Consider the following 19,029-nt stretch of genomic DNA (forward strand, 5'->3'; position numbering starts at 1 on the left):
GAGGGCCCCGCCGGGGACAAGAGCAGCAGCGCTGCCTGTGCCCCATCAGGGCTCCGAGCTCTGCTCTGCGCCTGCAGCAGCCTCGCCTCGAATCCGAGGCCCAGCGGCGCTTTTGCAGGAGCCGCGTCAAAGCAGGAGCGAGGGAGGCGGCTGCGGGAGTTGGGTTACCGAGACACAGAGCCCGTGGCGGGCACCTACAGGTGCCACCCCACATATTCTATTGCCCTTCCTCCCCATTCTTCAGGAAGGGGCCCCTCTGCCTCACGGGGTGCCCACCCTGTCAGCCAGCCCACCCACCAGTGCCCTACAGCATCCCTGTCCCACCTCACGCTTCCCGGGAGGAAGAAGACATCTTCCCTCCAGCAGGAGAATATGATTTTGCCCCATTCCTTGAAGTGTTCAAGGCCACGTTGGATAGGGCTTGGAGCATCCTGGTCTAGTGGGAGGTGTTCAAATCCCATGGCAGGGGTTTGAAATGAGATGATCCTTAAGGTCCCTTCCAGCCAGAGCATGTACCCAGTGCAGGCTGAAGCTGCAGGGGCTTCCCCCCATCTGGGACTGTCACAGAGGGAGCCTTCCAGTGATACTGGGAGGGTGCTTCATGGGGCAGAGGCAGTGCCCAGGATGGCACTGGGGAATGTGGCGCTGCCATGTGGCACAAGGAGCTGCCCAGAAGTGTTCTTTTCCTATCCCAACCCCTCCATCTTCTCCCAGGTACCTGGGGCCATCTGGCCATGCTGGCAGCACCAGCATCCTCTGCCAGGGGCAGGAGGAGTGGAGAGGGGCTATGTTCACTGAGGCAGGGAGTGAGCAGCTCTGGGCAGCCCTGGGGCATTACCCCTAGAGAACCACACAGGGGTGAGAACGTGGCAGCCACCTCCCCAGAACATGGCAAAGGGACACTGAGGCACTGGGAAGCTGCTCAACGTGCAGCACCCCTGAGCAGGGCTCTCGGGGCCCTAAGAACCCCCTGGCACTGCTGGACTGGTTTTGACAGGCCACGGCTTGTCCATAAGGCCAGTCCTTCGTCCCTCCCCGTCCCTCCTCCTCCTCATGGCCAGCCCCTTGCAGCTCTCCCCTCCCCTGCAGCCCGGGTGCCTCTTGGCTGGACCTGCGTTAAAATTATAAAAGGCTGTTTGGCTTGGAGCCGTGCGGAGGATCCCGGCCGAGCCTGCCATGGGGAGCAGCGGCGCCGGGGCTGCGTTGCTGACGTTGTCGCTGCTCCTGCAGCCCACGTCCCAGTTCTGGCTCTTCAATGTCCTCTTCCCACCCACCACCACCCCAGAAGCTCCCCCGACAAACAGCACGCCGCCCGTGGTACTCGGTAAGGTCGCGCCAGCGGGCACCGTGCGGGCTGTGGGGGGGAGCTCTGGCTGCCACGCAGCCCCCAAAGCAGGCAGTGAGGCTGGGGTCTGTGGCTCAGTGGGTTCTGGCTGCGATGGGTCTTGGCTGTCTGGATTGGAGCCACCAAGTGAGGGTGTCACACAGCTCCTCAGTCCCCTCCCATTCACCAGGATAGGGACAGAGGGCTGGCCATGCCCAGGTAGAGCTTTTTGGAGCTGAGGGGATAGACTGGGCACCCCAGAAAGCAAATGGGTCTCTGATATCTCACACCTGGCCCATGGAGTGTTTTAGGGCTTGTTTGTGTCTGGGGAACCCTGCTGGCAGAGGGACAGGGGCTGCAGCACAACCTCTTCTGCCACTTCCCAAACAAGCTTCCATTGGTGCCGGGGGTGGATCCACCACCTCTCACTTTCCTGAAGCCCACCCCATCCTGTGTCTTCTCCCACTCCCGGGAGATGGCTAAGTCATCCTCTGCTGCTGCAAAAGAGGATCCATCTCTCATCCCATCCAGTGCCAGCTCTGACTGGGGGCAAGCAGGAGAGGGGCACAGGGAGATTAAAGGAGATGAGGGGGCATCATCTCAAAAAGGTGGAAGGAGCCACCACCAGCAGGTGCCTCTGTGCTGCATGGTTCTGCCTTCCTCTGCCCCAGTGCCATCACCTTGCACTTGAGCTCAGGTTTTGCCAAGAAAACTCTGCTGAGCAGAGCTGGGGTTTTCCTCCCTTTTCTCGAATCATGATGAGTTTCCCCTTAAAAATAGAGAAGAGAAAAAGCAGAAGATCCCTCCCCGCTGCAATGCCAAGGGCTGACCCTGTAAACTCCCTTCCCAGGGGCATCAGGGGGTGCAGGCCTCCATGCCCTGGGGTGGTCAGAAGACCCGGCTCACTGTCACCACGTGCCTCTTTTCAGGATTACCTGTGACAGTCGGAGCATCTCCTTTTGTCCCCGGTTCCAGCCTCAGGCCGTGTCCCACGCCCAGCCAGACCCGGATGCCCCTTGTGCCACTTGGCTGCCCCTCATTCTGCTCGGCATCCGCAATCAACCCATCCCCCTGGGCCGGGCGTCCCGGAAACCCCCAGTGCCCTTGGGACCACTGATAACCCCTCTGCCCTCACAGAACTCCCTTAATAATTACCTAATGTCCTCTGGGAGGGGAGGCAGAGCTCAGAGCTGTGTGCCAGGGGCAGGGGGGTGCTGGCTGTGCACCTTCAGGAGCCATTAGAGCAGCTCATGATCCTGTTCCTCTTGCTGACCATCCTTTCTGCCCACTCCCTACCAGGTCTCCCCTACACCTGTCTGATCCCCACCCAGGTGCTTTGAAGACAGTATTAGACCCTCCCTGCACCCCTAGGGACGTGCCACAGGCATGAAGGAGCTGTGAGGCAGGTTGAGGAAAGTAGCTGCTACATCTTCCCCTCTTGCATGGCACAGGGCATTGAAGGTCCACACCAGCCCCAGCCATGTATTGCAGGCAAGTCCTTGGACCTGCTGGGGCCTTGGGATTTGTCACCTGGTGCTCCCATTCCACCAGGTTCACTGTCCCCTGCAGTCATTCACCTCTTGTCCTTACTGTCACAGTCAGTGCTGGCACCAGGAGCTGGCTCTTGGCTCCTGCACATGCCTGGGAAAGCTCTCCGTGGTGTCTGATCCCAGCACAGGCACATCTCTCAGGGCAGCGGCAGGACGGGTGTCCCATCCCTGCTGGGGACCACACTGATGCTCCCACAGGCAGACCAAACACCCTGGTGACTGTCACCTTCCATTGAGGCTGGCCAGGGCACAAAAATGAACTTGCTTAAAGCTATGCTGTGTTTCCTGCACACACCATTCCCACTGAATTTCCGCAGAGGTCAGTTCCACTCAGCACTGAACCACCTCAGAGACCTTGTTCAGCCTGTATGGAGGGTTTAAAGTTCAGGAAACTCCCCCTGGGAGCTCTGCATCCCTGAACTGACCACTACTCCCAGCAAGCTGTCAGGACTGCATTAGGAATGGGCAGCCCCAAGCAGCACCAATTTCTTCCCCCAGGCTGCAGCAAGGAGAGGAAGGTGGGAACCCATCCAGGGAGGGGGAGCAATGTGGGATACTTTGTGCTGCTGGGGACTCACATGTTTGAGCCAAGGATGACAGCTCTGGGAGTCATCCCATGGAAATGCAGCTCTAGGGGTTCCCAAGGATGAATTTTAGCACTGTTTTCATGCTCACCCAGCATCTCAGCTCCAAGCACCCTCTCTCCTGTGAGGAGCAGGTTGTTCTCCAGGGATGCTGCTCCAGCAGGTGCCCAGCCATCCCCAGGCAACCCCAGGGGAGCACTGCCTGGGGGTGGGGTAAGCACCAGGTTGGGCAGCCCCACAGGGTCAGTGGGATAGGGTTTGTAACTGGCTCTGCTCTCCCTCTGTGGTGCCTCCAGTGCCCGGGTGTCTTGGGAACCAGCTGGAAGCAAAGCTGGACAAGCCAGATGTGGTGAACTGGATGTGCTACCGCAAAACAGAGGATTATTTCACCATCTGGCTCAACCTCAACACCTTCCTGCCAGTGGGAGTTGACTGCTGGATCGATAACACCAGGTACCATCCAACTCTACCCTGGGAGCTCCCTGGGGAAATGACCTACCAAGGATCTCCCTCCCCTCTCTTCCCCCTGACTATTATCTAGCACACAGGGAAAAAAAAAATGGGAGGACCATGGAATTGTTTGGGAACACAAGTGACTGGCTACTGCTCTGAGCATCTGTCCCTTTCCCAAATCCTTGCCATGTGCTCAAGCCCAGCCAGACCACCCTGAGCACCCACTGGAGATGCTGCCACCCTGCCTGGGGCTGTAGGGTGAGGGGGCTGTGGCAGCTGGTTCCATCAGAGCCTCCTGTCCCAGGATGCCAGGAGAGCAGAATGGACTCTGGCTGGGCTCCAGTGCACTTCACATCCACACAAGGCTCGGAAACAGCCAGGTCCAAGCTGCTACCCAGTGATCTCCATCCCAGCCCTGTGTTCTCCATGGGGACATGGCTCTTCTGCCACCTCCTGTCCTGTCCCCACAGGGTGGTGTACAACCGAACCTCTCGGAAAATGTCCAATGCCCCAGGGGTGCACATCCGTGTTCCTGGCTTTGGCAAGACCTATTCTGTGGAATACCTGGATAAGAGCAAGCTGGCAGGTGAGAGGAGGAGAGGCCAGGGTGTCTGGGGATCCCACGTGCTCCCTGCAAAGGGGGAGGTGTCCCCATGTCTCCAGCAGGGACTGGTTCTGCAGAGAGCCCAGGGCACTGGGACTGAGGGACATTAGCCTGGGGGACACATGCCAGTTGAGTGCTGGCAGGGAGCACCCCATCCTTGACCCCAGGACTCAATGGCATGCACAGAGTCACTGCGTCTGGCTGGAGCCACTGAGCTACAGGGCTTACCAGGGAACATTTTGACCATGACCAGGACCAGAAAGGAAAAAGCTTGACGAGAGAAGACCACAGACCTAATTCCCACCTGTCCCCTCTGCCCACAGGGTACCTGCACACCATGGTGCAGAACCTGGTGAACAACGGCTACGTGAGGGACCAGACGGTTCGGGCAGCCCCCTACGACTGGAGGGTTGGACCCCGTAAGTCTGGGGGTTATGGCCAGGCCCCCCATGCACAGAGGGAAGCAGGATGACCCTCATGCCATCATGCTCCTCTCTTGTCCGCAGAGGAGCAGCCCGAATACTTCCAGAACCTGAAGGCGCTGATCGAGGAGATGCACGATGAGTACCAGAGACCTGTCTTCCTCATCGCACACAGCATGGGCAACCTGCACGTCCTCTACTTCCTGCTGCAGCAGACACAAGCCTGGAAAGATCAGTACATTGGGGGGTTCATTTCCCTGGGTGCCCCCTGGGGAGGCTCCGTCAAGCCCCTGCGTATCCTGGCATCCGGTGGGTGACTCCTGGCGTGCAGCCACCTCTTTGTTTTCTTTCCCTCCTGTAGAAATGGAAGGGTGGTGGTGGGCAGGGAAAGGGCACAGTGGTGAGAGAGGCGGGGGACCCAGTTCCTGTTTAGCCTCTTTGCAGCCCAAAAAGTCACAATCACTTGCCTAATGCTGACAGCCCAGAATATCTACAAGTCACAAGTCCAAAAATGCATGAGATTAAAAATCATGTGCTTGAAGGTTTTAACATCTGGCCCCTTGCATCACCCTTAAGTCACCTGCTAATATTTTTCTCTGTTGCCACAAGAGCCAGAGATATTTTTAAGGTCATCTGCGGTCATTCCATGGTCTTAGGACTCCAGACATACCAAAAACTATCGAGGCTTGAAGGAAACATGCAAGTTGGCAACTTATTACTGCTTACTCCTGTCCCTGCAGGCAGGTGTGGCGGTGCCAGGGTTGCAGGGAATGTTCCGGGATGGGTTGGTCTGTGCCATCACACATCCAGGTTTGTCTCCACTCAGGCCCTTTGAGCAGCTAGAGATGTGGAGAGAAGTGTTTGGAAGGCTGTTCTTGATATCTGCAGACAGCGGGGTAAGGAGAGGACGTAAGGTTATGGGCAGGGGAAGAGCTGAGCTGGAGAAGGCCAGGGGACAGTGGTGAGTCACTGTGGGGAGCACTGATCCCAGCCCAGCTGCCCAAAGGCTCCATCTGTGTGGGGACATTGTGGTGCCATTTGTGATGAGCCCTTGCGTGTCCCGCAGGTGACGAGCAGGGCATCCCACTCATGTCCAACATCAAGCTCCGTGAAGAGCAGCGCATGACCACCACCAGCCCCTGGATGTTCCCCACGACCCTGGCCTGGCCCGAGAGCCACGTTTTCATCTCCACACCCTCCTACAACTACACCTACCGCGACTACCAGCGCTTCTTCGCCGACGTCAACCTGGAGGATGGCTGGTACATGTGGGAGGACATGAAGGACTTGTTGAAGGATTTGCCCCCTCCTGGGGTGGACACGTATTGCCTCTATGGCACAGGCTTCCCCACTGCAGAGACTTACATTTATGATGAGCGTTTCCCTTATGAGGACCCTGTGAACATAATTTATGGTGACGGGGACGACAGTGTCAACACACGCAGCTTGGAGCTGTGCAAGCGATGGCGTGACCAGCAAAAGCAGAAGGTGTACGTCCAGGAGCTGCGAGGTGCCCACCACTTCAACATGGTCTTCAGCAACCTGACACTCAGTTATATCAACGAAATCCTGCTGGGGAGCAAAGAGGAGCAGGGGGAGCCAGGGCAGGCGAGATCCAGCCTAGAGGCTGGGAAGTTGGGGAAGATCCTACGTGAACACAAGGTCCGTAAGGAGCCTAATAAGAACTGAAAGGAGGGAGGGCCAGCTTCCCTCCATGATGGTAGGCGCCACAAAGTGCCGTGCAGGGGAGCAAAGGACTTGGAGCTGAGTTTGGAAGGAAAGTGAGCAAGACCAACAGCTCGGGTGGATGGGCTGGCACCCACTTCCACACTGATTGGTTCTTCTTCTGGGAATGGTGATTAATTTTACTTGAGAGGCTTGTCACTTCCCACCAGCGGGTGGATAATTAACCATGCTGCCAGCTCATTAACATCACACTTGTGAATTCCAGTGTACACACAAGCCCTTGTTGCTAGCAAGCCATTTTTAGGCACTTTAGAGGCTGTGGACCTGTGGTGCTGTAGCTTCTGCTCGCTTGGGACAGAGCAACTCACATAAGAGCAGGCTCTGACTTACCAGGTGGTCACAGAGGTAGCATGGGGGTAGCACAGTAGGTATGGCTTACAGAGCAGCGAGCTAGGCTGCTTGGGCAAGACCAACTCAAAATTAGCAGATTTACAAAATAATAAACATATTTTGCTTCTATATGCTGAGCCTGCCTTGTCCTTCAGAGCCGGATGGTGAAGCCAGCCATAACCAGAAAGTCAGGTGTTTGCTGCCTGCAGGCACTCCAGGAGAAAGGGCTTTGGGAAAAACCACAAGGCAGCTGGGGTTGGTGAAGCGACCAGGACTGGCAACATGATGCAGGTGACAATGTGGTTGGGGTTGGTGACATAACCAGGGTTGGTGGTGCTGCTGGGGCATGATGCAACTGGTGCTGCCAGAGCAACTGGGATGGAAATATAACTGGCCTTGGAAATGCAGCTGGGACTGGTGATGCAGCTGGGGTAGGTGACACAACTGGGGGTGGCGATGCAGCCAAGGCTGGAGATGCAAACAGGGTGGGGATGCAGCTCGAGACTGGCGATGCAGCCAGGGGTGGCAATACAAATGTGGTGACACAGCTGGGGTTGGCCACGCACCCGAGGCAGCAATGCAGCCGGGACAAGCGGTGCAACCGGGACCGGCTGTGCCCGGGGCTGGCGATACTGCCGGGGCTGGGGCTGCTCCCGGGGCTGGCGATACTGCCGGGGCTGGGGCTGCTCCCGGGGCTGGGGCTGCTCCCGGGGCTGGCGGAGCTGTCGGGGCTGGGGCTGCTCCCGGGGCTGGGGCTGCTCCCGGGGCTGGCGGAGCTGCCGGGGCTGGGGCTGCTCCCGGGGCTGGGGCTGCTCCCGGGGCTGGGGCTGCTCCCGGGGCTGGCGGAGCTGCCGGGGCTGGGGCTGCTCCCGGGGCTGGGGCTGCTCCCGGGGCTGGCGGAGCTGCCGGGGCTGGGGCTGCTCCCGGGGCTGGCGGAGCTGCCGGGGCTGGGGCTGCTCCCGGGGCTGGGGCTGCTCCCGGGGCTGGCGGAGCTGCCGGGGCTGGGGCTGCTCCCGGGGCTGGGGCTGCTCCCGGGGCTGGCAGAGCGCAGCGCTCGGGGCCGGGCCCGGCTCCGCCGCCGCGGGGCGGGGCGGGGCGGGGCTCTCCCTCTGCGCTCCTCTCCCATTGGCTGCGGCGCGCCGGGCGCGGCGCCGATTGGCGGGCGGCGGCGCGTGCTCGGGGCGGGGCGGGGCGCGGAGCCGGCGCAGCCCCGGTGCCGGCCCGGTGCCGCCGCGCTGGAGGCCGCGGGCTCGGGGCCGATGGGCTCGGGGGCCATGGGCTCGGGGGCGGCCGGCGGGCCGGGCCATGGCGCGCCGTTCTGCCCCTGCCCGTCCCCGCCGCCGCCCCCCGCGCCGCGCTGCCCGCGGGGAACCCGCCGCCTCTCCGAAACCGGGGCCGGGCCGCGGCGGAGCGAGGGCGCGGCGGGGCGCGGGGGGCTGCGGGCCGCCGCCTCGCTGCCGCACATCGCGCGGGGCCGCGGGGAGGAGGGCGGCGGGCGGCGCAGCCCCTGCCTGCTCGTGGCGCTGCGGCCGCGGAACGTGGAGGCGGAGCGGGAGCGGTTCTTCCGCGCCCGCTTCGCCTACGACCCGCAGTTCGAGTACGCGGAGCCGGTGCCCGCCGCCGTCCTGGACAAGTACGGGGCCGCCTCCGACCGCTTCGTGGCTCAGGTGAGGCGGGGCCGGGGAAGGATGCTCGGCCTGGAGGGAGGAGGAGGAGAATGGAGGGACCAGCTCGTCGTGGGCCGGTGCGAGGGTGTGGGATGTATCCTGGTGGGACTGCTCCGCGGTGGGGCTGGCCAGGAGATGGTCCACAGTCATAGAATTCAGGAATGGTTTGGGTTAGAAGGGGTTTTAAAGACCGTCTAATTAGCCCACACACCCTGCCATGGACAGTGACATCTTTCACCAGATCGGTTGCTCCAAGTCCCATCCAACCTGGCCTTGAACATTTCCAGGCATGGAGCAGCCACAGCTTCTCTGGGCAACCTGTGCCAGTGCCTCATCACCTTCAGAGGGAGAATTTATTCCTAATGTCCAGCTTAAAACCACCCTCAGTCAACTTAACACCATTCTCCCTGGTCCATGTGAAACCTTGCCTTCTTTCCTTCCCAGCTGGTGCCTGATCACTCTCCCCTTAGCACCTTTTGTCTCCTGCCTTCATTACACTCACCTTGTGATTTCTTAAACCTCAGGTTTTAGTTACCTCACCTACTGCAGGAATGCTACGTGCTCCATGGTGATATGGGTCATGCTGGTGCTCGGTGATGCCAGGTTGGATGGGGCTTTGAGCAGCCTGGTCTAGTGGAAAGTGTTCCGGCCCATGGAGGAGGATTTGAACTAAATGATCTTAAATGTCCCTTTCCACCCAAACCAGTCTGTCTTTCTATGATCAAACTGGCTCCTGCTTATGCTGGGAGCTGTGCTTTATCAGGGACACCTTGCTGGTATGCTTTTGCATTTGTTGCTGTGGAACTAACAGCAGAGGAGCTGGAGCACATGGGTGACAGCATGGGAAATGGCCCTTAGCCTGAACTATCTGGTGGTTAAGTCTGGCTTGTTTTCTGGAAGGCCTAAAGGTTGTCCAGTGCAGCAACATCCTTAAGGCATCAGCAAACATGGCCAGTAATGATATTAATTGGTGAAGACTCCACTTAAGGAGTCTGTATTATTTTGCTTAATAGTTTCCATGGCTTATACACGACTAAAACATTTCTGAGTTGCTCTCTGCCATGGGGATGGCACTGAGAAAACAGCTCCTGGTCATTCAACAGGTGAAAAGAGGCAGGAGTGTGCTTCCAGGGTGCTGTGCCGACAAACAAGCCTTTTGTGGATGCAGGAGTAGAGCTGCTCTGTCCCTTCACCCTGTGCTTGGAGCTGAGAGCCTGGCTGTGTCCCAAAACCAGTTTGCACCTGGGAGTGAGCATCCTGCCTCTAGGAAGAGCATCCTTTCTGCCACGTGAACAAGTGAGCAGATAAAAACTCCCTCTTATCCCAAATTCAGGCTGGCACATCAGAGGTGTTTCTTTGCACCTCTCCGTCAGGAGTTACTTATTCAAATAACAACATCTTCACTGATTTATTTATTGTTTTTGGAATGTTTACCTTTTCCCGCATCCCTGCCCATGTCTCTGCCTGGATTATTGTCCAGATGATTCAGGCCCTTTCTGTAAACAGCTTTCTAAGCAGTTTGTCATTCCCAGTGTGTGCCATACCTCTGCCCCAGATAAACTGGTGCCAGCGAGGCTCTTGCAGGGGAGACACTCTGACGCCTGCAAGGACCTCGCCAGCTTTCGGCATTTCCCTCCTGTATTTTATTCCCTGAGTCGTGCAGGAAAATGAGCTGCTCAGAGCTCTTTCACCCCGTGCTTTTTCCTTTGGTGCAGTTGGCTTGCAGCAGAGTAAAAGATGAATAATTGAGATTATTTTTGTCCAGGCAGTGCTTTGAATGAATGGAATTAAGGTTTGTAACCACTGTGGATCCTGGAAGGTTTTGCAAGAGATACTAAGTATTGAGTGTTTCTGCCAATGTTTCTCCAGGTTTTCTGGTGGCGCTGGGATGGGACAGCATTCATGGCACTGTTCCTCTGCTCTTACCCTGCAGTAACCTCCTTCCAGTCTCTCTTATTTTGAGAAGCATTTTTCATTGGCAGCTAACTCTTAGCTATAAACTGCTTTTATTTTCAAAGACTTTCATTAATCATGGAGATTAAATAAATAAGACATTTTGCTAAGTCAGGATCCTTGGACATGTGCAGACAAACCAACACCAGCTCCCTGCTTCCAGCTGCTCTGGGTGTGCTTGGGGGGTTATTTTATTTTCTTAATAGAAAACTTAAATAAGACAAGAGGATTCTTCCAGCCCTGTGGAGGCTCATCACCCTGGAGATCACATCCCTGGTTTGCCACGTGAATTTGAGTGGCAAACCAGCACAGAGCTGGAGGATTTGTTGTCCCACTGCATATGTTGGGTGCATGATCTGGGGATGCTCAGAACATTGGAATCTCAGGAATTTTGCTCACCAGGATGTGCTCTGAAGGTCGGGAAAGAGCTCTCTGGTTGTCTTACTCCTGGGCACCAGCTGTGCTGGGTTTCTCTTGGCTCAGTGATTTGGGTCCCCTGGGAGGAGAAAGAGCAAGTGGCTGAGCAGAGGTGGGAGGATGAAAGGTTATTTTTCTGCAGTGGTCAGCTGAAGGTACCTTGCAGTGCTGTAAAAATTATTCTGATTGTTCAGCAAACAAAGCAAAAAAACCCAAATACCTCCACCCCAACACCCCAGAAAACAAAACTGACAGTAGAAAAACTGTGCACAGCTTCTCCTGGAAAGACACAGTAAGTGACTTGAGAATAAAACCCAGCTGTGAAAACTGCCCAGGGAAAGAAAATCAGGACCTTCTGCAGGGATAGAGGAGGTTGCTCACCAGATGCAGACCTAAAGCCCCTCTTAGGAACATAGAATTGTTTATGTGGGATAAGACTCTTAAGATCAAGTCCAGCTGTTACTTAAGCACTGCCAATCCCACCACTAAACCACGTCCCCAAGTGCCACATCTACATCTTTTAAATGCTTCCATGGATGGTGACTCCACCTCTGCCCTGGGCAGCCTGTTTCAATGCTTGACAACCCTTTCCATGAAGAAATTTTTTCTGCTATCCGACCTAAACCTCCCCTGGCACAACTTGAGCCATTTCCTCTTGTCTTATGGGGTGTTGGATGATTTGAGCACCAGTACTGGTGGTGAGCACCCATCTCCTGATCCTGGGTAACCTTAGGGACTAGGGAGGGACAACAAGTGGTCTGGGGCTGGGAAGCTTGGCAGCAGCCCAGTCAGGTTTGCAGATGCAATAAAACTGCTGGAAAAACTCCAGAATTGGTTGAAAGTCGTCTGCTTTGGAATATGTACTAATACAATATTAATATATTAATATATATTCCAATGACTGGAGAAAATAATTGCTTGAAAATGTCTGCAATGGAAGCACACTTTTTGGGGAGGAAATGTGCTAATAAATGTTCATATTTTATAGATGCTCCATAAATGTTAATGTGAATAATGGAGCACGTGATGCTTTTATTAGAAGGTGTACAGCAGACTGGTGGTGCTGAGACACTGAAGCAGCATCACTGCAGAGGGTGATGCACAGCCTCACTGCTGAGCTTGGAATTCAGCCCTGTTGTAAGAAACTCTGGGAGTAAAAAGCAAGCTCAGAAGCTGGAGATCTTTGTGCAAGCACTGGAGTTTGCAAGGAGAACTGAAAGCTGAAAATATTGTAAATAATCATGGATTTAAGCATGCTGCGACGATGCAGTTTCACTTCTGCTTTGCCCCATTTCTGCAAGAGATGCCCACAAGGGTGGTAAAAAGCAGAAGGAATATGCTGTGGGTCATGCTGATTGTGTGAAGTGTCTGTCTGTCCTGGTAGCCACCTCCAGCCAGCTCAGTCTCCTTGGCTTTTTAGATCGTGCAGAACCACATCATATTTTATCGGCATTAATCGGGGGTTACCTTCACTGGGTTTGTTGCATGTGGGATTTTAGGCTTTGTAAGCAGGGAGGTGTTTGTGCTTATATTTGTGTTTTCTGTGTGCCACAGGCCATCAGGATCATTCGTACTGTCCTGGAGAAGTACGGCACCTACGAGAGCTTCGAGGTGGCCACGGGTGGGAGGCTGCTGAGCAAGTGCCAGATCTGGTCCGTGATCCGAAAGTACATGCAGAAGGAAGGCTGTGTGGGAGAGGTAATCTGTGTCTCTGCTTTATCACTTGTAAAACACAGCAAAATATTTATTTTTTGATAAAAAGGACTCCAATTAAGAAATGTTTTGGTTACAAAGAGGAAACTTTTCTGTGCTGAGAAGTGGTGTCCTTTCACCTCCAGCTTCACCATACCCCAGCTTTAGGACTTGGGTGCTGGTTTCCCACAAACTTCCTGTGATGTTTTCCATGTGTATCTCCCTTCTGTGCTTGAGAGAGAAGGAGCAGCTGCTGCTTGTCTGCATGGCCATGCCAGGAGCCATTTGCTGCGTGCATGAGGCAGCAATTACTGTTGGGAAGGTGTCTCTTGCTGTTGGCAGTGGGAGGGCAGACTTCTTTGACAGCTGCCTTAAACCCACATGTCCAAAAGCAAAGCCAGGGAAAGAGATTTCCTGCTGTCCTGCAGGACATGCAGGTTATGGTGCTTTGAAATCCCAGGCTTGGGTTTTAAGGCTGGGAAATTTGTGGTTAAGATACAACAGTAGCCATGTGGGATGGAGGCAGGGGAGAAGTTCAACCTCTCCTAACCTGGTTTCTCTGCACTCCCTGCAGCATCCAGCATGGAGCATCCCACAGCTGCCATTAAGGAGCTTTTTTAATCCCTTCCTTCAGCAAGGTGTGGGCAAAACACTTCCATCATCCTGGGTTCAATGTCTGAGAAGGATTTCTGGACCTGTCTTTGCGTGGGTTGGCTTGCAGGGCTCCCTGGGGCTGTTGGCTGCAGGGCAGGGACTGTGCAGTGCTGGCTGGTGTGGAGGCTTCTTCACCACTGCTTCTTGGCCAGACTCTATTTCCAACCTCTGATTTTTCAGCTCTGTCTCCAAAGAAGATTATTGGTGAGCATTTCTCTAAATATCACCTGGCCCAGTGGTACCCAGTGCATTCCATGCAGGCAGAGGAGGAATGAGTGGTCCCCTGAGGTCCACACCCTTGTTTTGCCCTGATGCTTCCTGAGGGTGTTCCTGGGATGTGGATTTGGCACCTTGGTCCTTCTAAGCCTTTGCTTGGAACAGAACAGATTTCTGCAGATGTTTCTCTATAATTCGTCTGCCTTTGAGTGCTCAGAGCCAGTCCCAATACCCAGCCAAGCAGCTGCCAGTCTTACACACCTGCACTTACAACTTGCTAGTTGAGCTCTCTCTCTCAGGTTTATTAATTGATTAAATTCAGCTACTCTCTTCTCCATTAATTGAGCCCTGGCTGGGCAGAAAGCCATTGATTTTCTTACGTATTGGTGTACAACTGGCTCCCTTCCAACCCTGTGTAATTGTCCCTGTGCTCAGAGTTATTAGGTGTCTCAATGAACCCTGTGGGTCCCTTCCAGCTCAGGACATTCTGTGATTCAAGGCAACGCAGAGTTCAGTCACTGTTTGCACATCGGTGTGGTTGTTTTATCTGGGGCTTTTGATAAGTGCTTTGGAAACAATGAAAGCATTGGTTTGTTCCTTTCTGTCCAATGGAAATTTTGCTGGATGTGTCTGGGATAGGGAAGAGAAAAGGGTTTCACCTGCTCTCCATGCAGCAACATTGGCAGAACTTGCTCTCTGTACAAGACCAAAACTTGTTGAAACTTCTGCATCACTGATAATCTCACACCCTGTCGGGGAACTGGGTGGTTTCAGGCGTGTGTCTCGCTCCCTGCACCTGTATCTCTGATTCCTGACTTTCACCATCTGTGCCCTGTCGGTTCTGCTGTGCCCTTTGCTTCCCTGATATGTACTAATCGTGATGGCTTGCTTGAAAGAGAAGAAACTTGTGTGGGGGTAGCATTAGCCCAGAGCAGGAGCAGCTGGTGTGTCCCTGCCCACGGGCAGTCCTGGCAGGCAGCGTGGCCGGGCTGGTGGCAGCCTCTGCAGCTGCCCTTTGTCCCCAGCACTGATCAGCAAAGGCAGGATCCTGCTTTCCAGCACCGCAGGCGGAGCTCCTGGGTAAGTGTTCGTGCTGTAATTAAATCTGTGCCCTCAAAAGCTGCTTTGTTGGGGTCCAAGCTGCAGATCCTGAAGCTCTTCTGCTTTTCTTCTGACTTAGGACAGACATGATGCTGCCAGAGGTTTCCATATGGATTTCAGTGGGCTCACAGCTTGCAGCAGAGAAACACCTGGCCCCACTGGTAAGTGCTTCATGGCAATCCTTGGTGTTGTTGTGTGTTGTCAGCCTAAACAGTGCTGGCTGGTGTCTCTTGGGATCCCATCGATGGCCTCCCTCTACCTCTGAGCTGCTTGCTCAGTGCTGGAGGTCCTGAGCAGTGCCAGGTTGCTGGGGAGAGACAGGAACCCATACCCCGGTGCCACGGGGACCGCCAGAAGCCTTCCCTTGATTCCTTGAGATGAGCTCTTTCTCCATCAGTGCATTCACAAAAGCTGAGTAAAACCATGGACCACAAGGATGCACTGGGGATGCTGCTCAGAATGAGAGAGGTCACAGACCTGGCAATCTGGTCCTGCTGCTCTTTGGCTGGAGTTGCAGCCCTGGTTGTATCTGCCAAGCTGGAGGGTCCCAAAACAAGGCAAGTGGTGCTGCTCAGCAGGATGAGGTTTTGTAGCAGGAGAAGAGCTGCAGTGGGCAGCACAAGAAGCTGTAGTCTCTGGCACTGCCCAGAGTTCCTTTCCATTGCACCTGGATGCCTGGTTCTGCACGAGGAGTCAGAGGTGAACTGACATGGCTCAGCATTGGAGGGATTCCTTTTCACACTGGTATATTTTAACCCAGGTAAGCAGTTGCACTGTAAGTATTTTATGCTGTTTGTTTGCCCAGTGGTGGACTCTGTTAGGCTGCACTTTTGGCTTTCATAATAATAATAAATCTGACTTAAAGCAAACCAATTCAGTCTCCTCTCTTTTTTTTTAATATGAGAAGAATTGTCATGTAGTAAACAGGCACGTTTTCATCCTGAAAAGGATGCCCATCCCTGCTGTGAATTGTGGCCAACACACATGGTTCCTCCTGTGAGGGTGGACTGACATGGAGCCGTCCTCACTGCTCATGTCTTGAAGCCTCAAATGGGAGAATCCATGGAGGGGTCCATGAAAATGGAACCAGAGCCTTGGATCCCTCAGGAGATGTTTCTTGTGGGGGTGCAGAGCCATTCCAAAGCTGGTGCTGTTGGGTGTTCAGAGTGGGGTTGTTTTGATGGCCAAAGTTACTGCCCTATCCCATTGCCAGTGGGGATGCAGAAAGGGGACCAGGCAGGTCTCCAGAGGATGTCCATCCTGTGTGGCCACAAAAGCGTGGGGAGCCCATGGAGCAAGCTGGGGAAGTGATGCTGGAGCCAGAGGGGTGCTGCAGGAGGCTGCCCAGGAGCTGCCTGCTCTCCCACAGTGCCTGCTCAGCTTTATTGGTTGTAAAGAGATTAAAGGTGCTACTTCATCCCTGCATGAGATCATCTCTCTCCTCTCATTATCCCCCCCACCCCCAGTGGCTCTTGCTGTCTGTCATTCTTGTGGGGAGCTGCAGCACAACCCAGTGATGGTGCAGCAGTGCCAAACGGTGCCACCGTGGTGTCAGTGGATTTTTCTGACCATCTGCCACCATCTCAGCCTCTGCTGAGAGCCAAGCCCCTGCTCATGGCCATTGCCTCCTCCTTCTTCTGCAGGTGGTGGTGCAGCTCACCGATGACCTCCTGTCCCAGGCAGTGATGATGGTGGAGGACAGCCGGCCCACGCTGGCCATCAACCTGGCCGGAGCCCGGCAGCACTGGCTGGAGGGGATGCTGCGCCACGAGATAGGTCAGCTGGGGGGGCTGTGGGTGGGGGCAGAGCTGGGGGATGCTCTGAGCATTCACTCCTGTCCCCTCTCCCCAGGCACCCACTACATCCGGGGGGTCAACAACACCCGCCAGCCCTGGCACAGCTCCGAGGGCCGCAAGCAGTACAGCCTGAAGCCCGCCAACCCCACGGAGGAAGGCTTGGCCAGCCTGCACAGCGTCCTGTTCCGCAAGCAGCCCTTCCTGTGGCGGGCAGCCCTGCTCTACTACACCATCGAGCGGGCCAGCCGCCTCTCCTTCTCTGCCCTCTTCCAGGACCTGGAGCAGTATGTCCAGGATGCTGGTGTCCGGTGGGAGTACTGTGTGCGGGCAAAGCGGGGCCAGACAGACACCTCACAGCCAGGTACCACTTGTGGGGTGGCAACTGAGTTTGGGAAGAATTCTATTTACTTTCTTTTTTGTTTTTTTAAGAAAAAAACAGAGTGTGGTGTGTTTTGCTGCTGTGTAGGTTGAGCATCACCAGTCCTGTAGAGTGTGAGTTGGCATAGGCAGCCAGAACAGGCACAAACTTATGGCTAGAACACAAAAAGTAAATTTATTTGCATTACCTCACTAACCGGGGGATCCCCAGAGCAACACCCAACACCCAGGCAGAGGAACACAAGATCAGAGGGTCACCAGCCTGCTGTTCACAAGCTTATCAACAGTTACACCCAGGTGCAAGGTCACTTAAGCAATTTACAATCCTCCAGATCAGTGTTTTGCTTTTAACTCTTTCCTCCCAATATAGCCACAGTACCCAGTCCCTGCATCCCTCCCCATCGAGCACTACTCTCCCTGTCCCATGGGAGTGACTTGCACAAGCTCTTGGGGAAGCAGCAGGCAAAGGAGAAGAAACATTTGGATGCTTGCAGTGGTTTACCCTTTAAAAGATTACTTGGGGATTACTTGCCAGGGAAGTATCCCGTTGGGGTTGTGGCTCTGGCTGCACCCGGCTGCCTCCCCAGTGCTCACCCCTTGGGACCCAGCGGTCCTGAGCCCTGGCACACTTGTGAGCAGTGCCCTCATTCTGATTATTGTGGTCAGGCAAGTGGAGGGTGGTGGGAAGCCAGGAGCCCTCTCCCAGGCCTTTTCTGCTGTTCCAGGCTGTTTCAGTAAGGACCAGGTGTACCTGGATGGGATTCTCCGCATCCTGCGCCATCGGCAGACCATCGACTTCCCACTGCTGGCTGCGCTTGGAAAGGTAATAGCCAGGGTGAGGGTGGGGCAGGGAGTGGCTGATCCCACAATCCCATCCCATCCCAAAGCTCACACAGGCTCCCTCAGTCTCATGGCTTCCCAAAAACCAGCCCTTGCCTGGCAGCCCTTCAGCTCTTTGTCTTTCCCTGCGCTCATGGATCTCTGTGTACCAGGGAAAGGCTGTGCTGGATAGGATGCAAGGAAGGACAGGACAATCCATAATCTGCTGTGGGAGACCTTTGGGAAGAGGCTTAACCCAGCAGGTTAAGCCTTTCTGGCCCTTGGCCACAACAGTCCTGCTGTCACCTGTCCTTGCAGTGACTGAAAATTACCAAACCCACAAATCCTTGCAAATCCCACACCCCCAGCAGCTCTCCTACTGCCTCCCCACGAGCAGCAGGGATGTTTTGACTGATCCAAGGGGGCTGCAAGGGCACCAGAAGCCCCCCCATGGCACCTGCCAGGGTTTGGGATGGAGGGGACTGACCCCCATCTCCGTGCTTCCTGCCAGGTGTCCTATGAAGATGTGAATCGGCTGAAGAAATTTGGGGTGCTGGAGAAGGCCCGCATCCCCCATTTCATGCAGGATCTGGAGCGGTACATGAAGCAGCTGGATCACATTGTCACCACCAATGGCCTGAACGAGGAAGAGCTGGAGCAGCTGCTGCCTGACTGAGAGGCACCCCCTGAACCAGCACCCCAAGGGTGTAACTGGTGCTGTTTATTGGGTATTTATTGGGGCTGGAGCAGAGGGGAGAGCCCGAGGCGGGCGCTGTGCATGTAGCGCTGTGTAGGGTAGGGCGGCCGAGGGCCCGTGTGGTTGTGTTGATGTGTCCCCTACATCGTCCCTGTGTATTTTGGGGATGCCTGTGCTGCTCCACGTGGCTTTGGGGAGCCAGAGAAGAGGGTTCAGGGAGAGTGAGGGCAGAGTTGGGGCAATGTGCTGGTCCCCGAGTGCAGAAGGTTGTGCTGGGGGAGTTGCAGTGGGGGGATTGCTGTAGGGTACCAGCAGTGCTCCCAGCACTGTGGAGGCACCTACTTGGGGCCAGAGACAGGGCTGCTGGCTCTGGGCTGTGCCTGGCAGGGAATAAGGGCTGGACTGCACCCACAGATCGCCCCATGGATGCCTTTAACACTCCCTACCCCTTCCCTTGTGTCCCCCACCAGCAGCAGGAGGGACTTCAATCCCCCATTACCAATCTCTGCCCAGCTCTGCACCCCAAATACAGCCACCCTGCCTGGCTTTGAGGACTCAGGGTGGGGACTGGACTTGATGTTAGGAAAAAAGCGTGTAATAAAGGTGATGTAATGGAAAAGACGTGT

The 19,029-nt window shown here is 55.4% G+C and overlaps 2 protein-coding genes across 2 annotated transcripts; both read left to right on the plus strand.

Annotated features, from left to right (window-relative positions):
- The first annotated feature begins 1,119 nt into the window (after positions 1-1,119).
- On the plus strand, positions 1,120-7,142 carry LCAT (lecithin-cholesterol acyltransferase). The gene is made up of 6 exons (XM_053987747.1): positions 1,120-1,324; positions 3,755-3,911; positions 4,382-4,497; positions 4,839-4,934; positions 5,022-5,246; positions 6,004-7,142. Exons 1-6 carry the CDS (start codon positions 1,177-1,179, stop codon positions 6,624-6,626), a joined length of 1,365 nt encoding a protein of 454 aa, XP_053843722.1. The 5' UTR covers positions 1,120-1,176; the 3' UTR covers positions 6,627-7,142.
- Positions 7,143-8,287: 1,145 nt separating this feature from the next.
- On the plus strand, positions 8,288-19,022 carry MATCAP1 (microtubule associated tyrosine carboxypeptidase 1). Its single transcript, XM_053987408.1, has 6 exons — positions 8,288-8,680; positions 12,605-12,748; positions 16,357-16,489; positions 16,565-16,870; positions 17,613-17,710; positions 18,218-19,022. The coding sequence occupies exons 1-6, from the start codon at positions 8,288-8,290 to the stop codon at positions 18,380-18,382; spliced, it is 1,239 nt and encodes a 412-aa protein (XP_053843383.1). The 3' UTR covers positions 18,383-19,022.
- Positions 19,023-19,029: the final 7 nt, after the last annotated feature.

This window comes from Vidua macroura, chromosome 11, assembly GCF_024509145.1.
Source record: "Vidua macroura isolate BioBank_ID:100142 chromosome 11, ASM2450914v1, whole genome shotgun sequence".
NCBI lineage: Eukaryota > Metazoa > Chordata > Aves > Passeriformes > Viduidae > Vidua > Vidua macroura.